General features: G+C 39.6%; 1 protein-coding gene across 1 annotated transcript in view; it reads right to left on the reverse strand.

Moving 5' to 3' along the window:
• Positions 1–8,346, reverse strand: part of LOC142630541 (uncharacterized) — an 8,554-nt gene extending 208 nt beyond the window's left edge. Inside the window, exons 1-3 of the mRNA XM_075804531.1 lie at positions 8,121–8,346; positions 7,650–7,793; positions 1–119 (exon numbers count right to left, since the gene is read on the reverse strand). The exon at positions 1–119 is cut by the window's left edge and continues 208 nt beyond it. Coding sequence (XP_075660646.1) covers positions 1–119; positions 7,650–7,793; positions 8,121–8,306 — 449 coding nt within the window. The 5' untranslated portion in view covers positions 8,307–8,346. The remainder of the gene's footprint in view (positions 120–7,649; positions 7,794–8,120) is intronic.
• Between the last annotated feature and the right edge of the window lie 1,654 nt (positions 8,347–10,000).

Here is a 10,000-nt window from a genome sequence, read left to right on the forward strand (position 1 = left end):
TACTTGGTATGACGGCCCTGAGCAATAATTTTGCCAGTCTCCTTCTTCCTGAACTCAACACTGACAACACCAATAGCCTTCCCAACACGTAAGACCCTAGCTTCTATCTCAATTTCCTCCTGCATTACCAAGAAAAGATGTTAGCACGAATACATTAAATACCACGCATAAATGAGTTGCTGCAAGAAAACCAAGGTTAATAATGTATTCATGGTCATTCCAGTACTAAAGACTAGATCATGCCAGTGTATTGTTTTGGATTTGACAGTGCAAATTATATATGTGTCTTTGCAAATATGTATTACTATACACACAATTTTACTTAAGCTTAACGCTTCCTTCTACCATGTAAATACTGGAGACTCTTCTCTCTGATCTCTTTTATAGTCCCCCTCCCCCTCCCCCTAGGAGGCCCGGCTACCTCTTATTAGCCAGATATTCTGCTCGCTTCATCTTCTCCGATCAGATTTGGGGGGCTTTTGCAGTTTTTTCAATTAGTTGTAGAGGAAGGGGGACTTTATTTCTCGGTACGGATCTTTGAGTGGGGCAAATATATTATGAGATCAGTTTTCATGGGAAAGAATGCAGCACAATGGCTGATGAATAATATTGAACACATTGTTGTTGGGGCAAGTTCCAAACAGTTTTTTACACTTAGGGACAGTGATATTGCTTATACTCTCCAACAGAGCATCAATTCTTTTGGTCAGTTCTTACTATTGACTGAACTCAAAGTTGGCAGGTCTAGGAGGTCGATTATTATCCCTGAAGGCAAAGAGAAAAATGGTTGGAGGATTTTCGGGCTTGAACTAAGAAAGATGATGTATCCTTCCCATTATGCAGTGGGTGGCTCTGGTTATCCAAAATTCATTCCTCAGGTGCATAGGCATAATTCGGAGGTTCATAACTCTAGAACTTTTGCTGAAGCTGTGCAAGGCCATCATGTAAAAGTAGAGGATAGAAAGCAGCTAAAGCAGTTATGTATCACAGATAAGGGGAAGATGACACAGTTAGGAGAGGAGGAGATGGTGGTGCCGAATCTAGAACATGCAAAGACAATGCTGAGTAGTAGACCGGTGGCCAATCCTTGCCCGTTAGCTGCTGGTGGAGGAGTTGTGAAACCTTGGAGCATTAATGTGGAGATTAATTTGGGAGAGAAAATCTCGGTAGGAAATAAATTGAGACTTCTGTTAAGGTGTAATTCAAATTCAAAAGAATCTGATTATGGTATGGTGAGTGATTTAAGGAATACAAGCTGGACAGGGAAAGGTTTGATTGTAGAGGTGGGAGAGAAAGGAAAAAGAAGGGTTTCATGGGATTATAACAAAGGTGGACCTAAATGTTTTAAGTGGGTACCACGGGAAGCAAGCAAACCCACTGTGGGCCTAAGCTTGAGTCCCATGTTGGCCCAAACTAGCTTGGGCTCTACTCAGTCAGATGCAGATTGCTTCTCAGGCCCAAGTACTTACGAAATGGGCGAGCCTTCTTCTACGACTAGCCCAACACCCCTGGCCCACTCAGTGACACCAACAATAGTTCCTTTAAACAAGCCCAAGTCTTTGATGCCCACTATCACAGTGTTAGATCGACAGGTAGAGCCTCCGATGCTTGTTAGTCATAGCTGTTCTGATGGGATCAGCTCCAACAGTCTCACGGTGGCTGGGATAGGAGGACGGGATCAACTCCGATGGTCTCGCAACAACGCCGATGGAGGTTAATAGGAGCTGTATTGATGGGAACAGCTCCGACAGTCTCGCGGTGGATGGGTTGGAGGTTGGGACCAGCTCCGACGGTCTTGGTGTGGCCCCGATGGAGATTAATTGCAATTTCTCTGCTAGGTTCAAGTCTGACGGCCACACTGTAGCTCAGATGGAATTAAATTGTAGTTCCTCCAATGGGTTCAGCTCCGATGTCTTCGCGGTGGTTCCGGGCAAGACTGACATGGCAAATTCGCAACTCTCGAAGGGTATTTTCTTGGCAAGTATCCTTAAGAGATTATCAATTGCGGGGTTTGTGGATTTTGGTGTCAATAGTGTGGGTAAAGTTGGAAGTGAGAGTAGTGTGCTTTTTCTTCAAGGGGCGGATAACAAGGGCACCAGGCCGATAGATGTTGGTGAGATTGGTCAACCCAATTTAGCTTTGATGGAACCAAAGTCAAATTGTGGCCTACCTGGTTTGGGTGACTCGATGGTGGAGGAAGTGGCTTTCTCAGAAGTGGTTTCAGGTGAGGAGGAGAGTTTGGCAGATTGTAATCCGTTGTTTACTATTATCCCTCTGGGGCTGGCCTTGTCGATGGAAGTGCACAGTGATTCTGAGGTGTTGGATATTGGTAGTACGCTGGATGTCTCTAATTGGGTGAAGAACAGAAGCCTAGGCTTTAGTAAAGTAATTGGGTTTTCTATGAATCATCATGAAAAGTTGTGTATTGCTTATCTTCAAAGGCTAGAAAGGAAGATGGCGGTTATTAACCAGCAACGGAAGAAAGCTGCTGCTAACCAAAAAGTAGCATCCTCCATGGGTAAAGGGAAAAGAGAGTTGAGGAATTTAATTTCAATGTTAGCTATGATGGGAGATAGTGTGTTGGTGTGGTAGAGACAGCTGTGGGGCCGTAAAAGCCTTTATGAAGCTGAAAATGATTTCATGGAATGTTAGGTTTGAATGACTCCCAAAAACGTTTGGTAGTGAGAAACTTGTTACGTGAGAGGAAGAGTGATGTTGTATGCCTTCAAGAAAGAAAGCTTGCTGGCATAGATAGACAACTGGTTTGCAGTATATGGGGCTGTCTGTATGTGGATTGGGTGGCTCTAGATGCTAATCAGACGGCTGGTGGGGTCTTCATTATGTGGGATAGGAGGGTTTTAAAAAATTTAGAGGTTTTGGTGGGCTCGTTTTCGGTGTCGGTTTAGTGGAAAGGTGTGGAGGATGGTTTTATTTGGGCATGTTCAGGGGTGCATGGCCCAAATGATAACAATTTGAGGGGTGATTTGTGGGATGAGTTGGTTGGTATTCAGCAGCATTGGAATGTTCCCTGGTGTTGTTTGGGGATTTTAATGTTGTTCATTTTCCTAGTGAACGAAGGGGTGGAGAGGCTTACTCTAGCTATGGAAAAGTTTTCTGAATTTATTGAATATTTAAACTCGATAGATTTGCCGTTGGAGGGAGGGAGTTATACATGGTCTAGTGGTACTAACTTGCCATCCATGTCTAGGATTGATAGGGCTCTAGTGTCACATGACTGGAAGCAACACTTTCCGAATGTGATCCAACGGATTCTACCACGACCTGTTTCAGATCATTTCCCAATTCTTTTGGAGGCAGGGGGTATGGCAAGGGGGAAAAGTCCCTTTTGGTTTGAGAATATGTGGTTGAAGACGGACAGGTCTGTTGATAGAGTTGATTCATGGTGGAATCGCCATTCTTTTTAGGGTACGCCTAGTTATGTGTTTGCTAAAAACTTGAAAGAAGACATTATTCAGTGGAATTGCCAAGAGTTTGGCAATGTTGGGCGCAGGAAGAAGGAATTCTTGGGGGCTTTAGAGTTATTAGATGCTAAGGAAGGGGTTCTTGGACTCACTGAGACGGAGAGAAATGAGAAAAATGAAGTGAGATCGCAAGTAGAGCATCTTCTTTCTCTAGAGGAGATCTCATGGAGACAAAAATCGAGGATGTTGTGCATTAAGGAGGGAGATAATAATACTAAGTTCTTCCACAAGATGGCTAATTCTCATAGAAGGTATAACCATCTAAGTTTCTTAGAAGTGGATGGGGTGATTTATGAGGAAGGAGCAGAAGTGGCTGCTCACGTAGTTCAATTTTATAAAACTCTGTATTTGGAGTTTGAGGAGTGGAGACCTTTTGTGGAAGGACTGGAGTTTAATCAAATTGGGGGTTTGGAGAGGGGTTGGTTGGAGAGGAGGTTTGAGAAGGACAAGATTCTATCAGTGGTCAGAGATATGGAAGGGGATAAAGCACTAGGTCTAGATGGCTAATCTATGGCATTTTTCCATCATTGTTAGAGAGTAGTAGAAAGAGATGTTTTAATAGTCTTTAAAGAGTTCTATCAGCACTGTAAGTTTGAGAAATCTCTTAATGCTACCTTTATAGCTTTGATCCCTAAGAAGAATGACGCCCCTAACATTCGTGATTTCAGACCTATTAGTTTGGTAAGGAGTATATATAAAATCTTGGCCAAGGTTTTGGCAAATAGATTGAAAGTGGTGTTAGATCAACTGATATCTAAATCTCAGAATAGTTTTGTGGGAGGTAGACAAATTTTTGATTCAGTTCTTATTGCTGTGTTGATAGCAGAACGAAGAGTAAGATTCCGGGGGTGATCTGTAAGTTAAATATTGAGAAAGCTTATGACAATGTGAATTGGGAGGCACTTCTGAAGTTGTTGAAGAAAATGGGCTTTGGGGAGAAATGGTGTAGCTGGATTCGAATTTGTATCTCTACAATGCAGAAAATACAGTGCAGTTTTCTGTGTTGGTCAATGGGTCTCCAATTGACTTCTTTGGTAGCTCTAGAGGTTTGAGACAGGGGGATCCGTTGTCTCCCTTGTTATTTTTAGTTATGATGGAGGTGTTTAATAGGATGGTGAAAAGAATGGAGGGGGCAGGTTTACTTAGTGGCTTTAGGGCGGATGGTAGAAGGGGTAGAGGGGAATGTGTTTCGCATTTCCTGTTTGCAGATGATACTACTTTGTTTTGTGATGCAGAGGTGGAGCAAATCCTACATGTTCAATTGCTGCTACTTTGTTTTCAAGCTGTGACTAGTTTGAAGGTTAACGTAGCTTAAAGCGAAATGGTTCCTATAGGGGAGGTAAATAATGTGCATGCTTTGGTAGAGATATTGGGTTGTAAGGTTGGGGCCTTGCCAATGACTTATCTTGGTATGCCGTTAGGGGCATCCCATAAGTCTACCTCTATTTGGAACCCTATTTTGGAAATAATTGAACTGAAGTTAGCAGGGTGGAAGAAGTTGTATTTGTCGATAGGTGGTAGGCTGACATTGCTTAAAAGTACGCTATCTAGCTTCCCCACTTTTATTTTTTATCTCTGTTCACCATTTCTACACATGTGGCAAACAAAATTGAGAAGCTGCAAAGGGACTTCCTGTGAGGTGACCCTAAGACAAATTTATTGGGTTGGGATAAGGTGTGTATGCCTATTACTAATGGAGGAAATTGACAACTTTCAATAAAGCCTTACTAGGAAAGTGGCTTTGGCATTTTGGGATCGAGAAGAATAGGCTTTGGAGGAGGGTGGTAGCTTTGAAATTTGGGGAAGATTGGGGGGGGGGGGGGGGGGGGGGGAGGTGGGGGTGTTCATGGGTGTGGTTTGTGGAGAAGTATCCGGATGGGTTGGGAAGTTTTTAACAAAAATGTCCAGTATAAGGTTGGGGTGGGGGATAGAGTGAAATTATGGACAGACAGGTGGTGTAGAGATCTTCCTCTCCATTTGGCTTTTCCAGTCTTGTACAATTTTTCTGCAAACATAAAGGCTTCCAAATCATCTTTGATATGTCAAGGAGCAGGGGATAGGAGAATTTAGGATGTTCATTTCATTCGGGGTCCTAATGATTGGGAGGCAGATGTGGTGGATAATTTCTTTCGATTCTTGACATCCAATTTACCTTCAGTGACTGATGGTGGTGATCATTTGAGATGGAAGTTGACAAAAAACAGGGATTTTATTATCCACTCATATTATCATAAGTTACATGGCTCTTCTTCCGATGTTTTTCCATGGAAAGGTATTTGGAAGGTTAAGGCATCCCGGTGTGTCTCTTTCTTTGTTTGGACAGCCACATGGGATAGGATCCTCACGGGAGATAACTTGCGGCTTAGGGGCTTTGACATTGTTGACTAGTGCATTATGTGTCGTCGTTGTGGTGAGACAGTGGATCATTTGTTGTTACATTGTGGAAAGGCTTATTGGCTATGGTGCTTTGTCTTTAGAATTTTTGGGATTTCATGGGTTCCCTCATGTACGGTGTCAGATTTTCTATTTAGTTGGTGGAATTGGTTGGGGAAGCATTCATCTTACATTTGGAACTTAATTCCGTTGTGTTTGATGTGGTGTATTTGGAGGGAACGCAATCGGTGGACGTTTGAGAATTTGGATAGATCCGAGGACCAACTGCTTGCTCTCTTTTCTAGTTCCCTTTTTGATTGGGTTAGGGCTTGGGGACTCATATCAAGTGACTCTCTTCCTCTATTCCTTAGCTCTCTTCTTCTTTGTAATTAATGCCTTTTTATGTTTTTGTTTTTCCATCTTTTTTGTTCTTTTGATATGCTGGTGCTATTTTGCATCTACCAGTTTTTTGAATATACATTTTTCTTACCTATCATAAAAAATAAAAAAAAAAATAAAAAAGAGAGTAAATACTGGAGACTTTTGTTGGAGGGGAGCATTATCAACGCTGAAAGCATTAAGTTGAAAAAGTAAGAGTAAACAGACTTGATAACTTGGCAATCACTAGTCCGGAATCACTTAAGAGGGAAATTTATTTTAGAGAAGAAACGTCAGAGAATTAAAGAAATGAATTTCCAGGGATATGTTGTGTCCCTCCGAAGGAGGGATGAAACCTTGTTCTTTTGCATCCCAAATTTGCTTAAGAACACCTCTTGCCATAGATTCTTAGGCTCGCTAGGAAATCCCCATAGCTTTTAAGAAACTAAGCTTTCATTTCAAAATCAATGTCTTAAACAAGTATCTGAAATAAAAGTGATTCAGACAAACTTTCAATTTTAATCAATATTAGAGAACAGTTTCCACTTTTACAAATAAAGTCTTCAAATGTCAAGGAAGAAAAATAGAGAAAAATAAAGAGAATAGGCAAATGCATGGTAAATCAAGTGTGATGAAGACTTCATTACATACTTCGTTAATAGATCTAACCAAAATGCACTCATGATAATGCAGCAAAAATGATTAGGCAAAGATGCAAACTAAACTGAAAATAATTAGACTACTATTAATACAAATATGCATAAGATGCATTTAGGGCTATAAATGATCTAAGCCGTTATGAACAACTTAGGCTTGACTCGTGGAAAAAGCTTGTTTATGTTCATATATTTCACAAATGAGCCAATCTCAAGTCCAAGTTTAGGTTCAACTTTTCTACTAGCCAAGCCCAAACATAATAATGTATTTGTGAAGAAGCTTGTGAGTATGAGACTCGATTTAAATATGTATAATACTATATGTTTATATGTATACATATATAAAATAAACTTAGATAAACTTAATATTAGATTGTGTAAGATTGTAAATAAGCTCCTAAGATATCAAATTAGTATGTGTAAGTTATTGATAATCTAATAGCTCATTTCATAGTAAAAATTATATACAATTGTTAACAATACAAGGTTGGTAAATCTAATATTTACAAGTTTAAAAAATGAAACAAATAATTTACTTATTAAAAATTAGTATAGATTTGTAAAGAAAAAAAAAAATTGTAATGGTGTTTACTATATATGGGAAAAAAAAAAAACAAGTAGAATAGCAGAGAAGGAATTGGAATTGTTGATGTCTCCATTGAAAACAAGTTTCAACCAATTGAGATACAAGGCTCTTTGAGACAAGTAGAATAATTAAAGACAAGAGATTTACAAGAACTAGAGTAGGAGATATACTCACATCAGCATAAGCAGCATCCAAGTATGAAACATTAATCTCCACCGAAACTCCGGTAGCTGGAGCTCCAACACTGAATATCACAGCTGAACCAACCAAGTCCACCAGCGTTGCCGTCGCTCCACCATGTAAAAAATTACCAGCGTTCTTCACAACAACATAGTCACCAAAACAAGAAAACCCATTATCAGAAACAATTTTCTCATAAATAAATAAAAAACTATTATGAAACCCACATAAAGATTAAAGAATACATATAATTGGGTTAGAATAGACCCTCCATTTTCTGTTGTTTTTCCCAAAAATTTTCAGCAATCAATGGTCTAATTTTGAATAATTTTTCACATACAGAAACTAAGGTTGTACTTGTTTTGTCATACAATGAAATAGGTCGGCATTGAATTACTCAATAACTAGAGAATGTGAATGCTATAAAGAGAGAGAGAGAAAGAGAGAGAGAGAGATGGGTAGAACCAGTAAACGCTGTGGGACTTTGAAGGTACAGATGAGACGACCAGGTTCAATGAGATCGACACGAAGGTCTTGCATGATGAAGCGTTCAAAGAACCTGAGAGGCAATCCATTAATCGTGGATGCGTTCTTGTCTTCATCCTCACCTCCTCCCTTCTCCAAGTATCTCCTCACCGATTCCAAATCCATTTTCCTTCAACTTTTTTTATTCAATCAGTTCCAATTCGCTGGACTAATAAATAAACTTCCTATTTTTTTTTTACTTCCAGACACTCTCTCCACGTCAGCACATTTATTTGGCAAGACTAACCAATAATAGTAGGACACAGAATTTTGTTGCTATTTACCATTAGATATCTAACATTTTCGTTAGTTGTCACTGTGCAAAAGAATGTAGGAAACTAGCATCTCGAGTTTTATAAACTCGAGATCCAAGAAAAAATCGAGCTTTTAAAACTCGATTTGAGTGTTCAGCAATACCATTACGTGGACAAATTTTCCACGTGTAGCCACGTAGAAATCGAGTTTATAAGACTCGAAATCTACACACGCCCATTTCAAACCCCTCGCTGAAACAATCACACTCTCTCAACCTCACTCAAATACTCACACTCTCTCAATCTCTCAAACGCTCTCTCCGAAACACTCTCACTCAAAATTCAAACACTTTCACCCTCAACCCCTCGGCGTTCAACGGAAATCACCCTCACCCTCAAACGGTCTCCTCTTTCCTCACAACCGGCTTCAGGCGATCCTTCAAAATCCCTTTTGTCCCTACCAACGGAAGTTTGCAGGTATGTTTTTGAGCTTTTTAAATAATTATTCCATTTGGGTTTTGCCAAGTGTTTGTATTTGATAATGTCTGTTGTTAGTGCTTTAGTTTTTCTTGTTAGTGTAAGATTTAAGTTAGACGAATTTGGTTTGTTACTTGTTGTATGATTTGGGTTGCTGGCATATTCATCAAAAGAGATGCTGAGTCAGATGAAGAACGCGGATTAAGAATATGGAATGGAGTAGAAAGGTTGTCTTTGTGGGATTATAGTATAGATGATTTGACCAATATTTTAGAACCCAACACAGTTGATTTTCTGCCGACGATCTATAAACTGCTATAATAGGACTTGCAGTCATTCTCCAGAAAATAAACGGGCCGAGAAAATCATTGGCATGAAGCACCAAAGACTAATGCTTTCAAGTGTAGAACTAATTCCATACTGTATAAAAAAATTCCCTACTTTCAAGTGATATGGATGCAAATTTTTTCACAAAAATTTCAGAAATGCTGAAATTTTTTTTGTCTTTAGCATTGTTGTTACTTTTATGGTACACCCATCACAACTTGCCATCTTAGAAGCTGTGAAATTTGTTTTGTCATTAGACTTGCTCATTCTGTATCATCTCAACCAATTTCAAGAGCTCACAAATGCCAAACCTTTGCCTCAAAGATTCCTTTTTTTTTTTTTTTTCAATAGATTTAGAATTTGTGCATTTCCCATCTCCATCCCACTCAATTTTGTGAAATGATCTTGTATATGTGTGGGGTACAATGGGTCATGCCTAGATGGGGTGGCAGATATGTTCAATTGCTGGAAGGGACGTTTTGGCAGGCATTGTCATGCAGGCATATGGAATGTCATCCCTTTATGCATTATGCGGTGTATTTGGAGAGTACGGCACATAGTTTCATCTTTGTGAGGAAACAATTGTAGAGTAGAAGATATTGCCATTGAAGAACTTATTAGACTGCTTAGCAGCTCGTCACTGTCTTTCTTTTTCTAACTTGTTTGAATTTCTTGATATTTTTATTAACTTGATTTTGGCATATCTTTTGTATGGTTCTGACTACATGGGTTGTACCCCTTTATGCTTTTAAAGAATTTCGT

This window comes from Castanea sativa, chromosome 4 (genome assembly GCF_040712315.1).
Source record: "Castanea sativa cultivar Marrone di Chiusa Pesio chromosome 4, ASM4071231v1".
Lineage (NCBI taxonomy): Eukaryota > Viridiplantae > Streptophyta > Magnoliopsida > Fagales > Fagaceae > Castanea > Castanea sativa.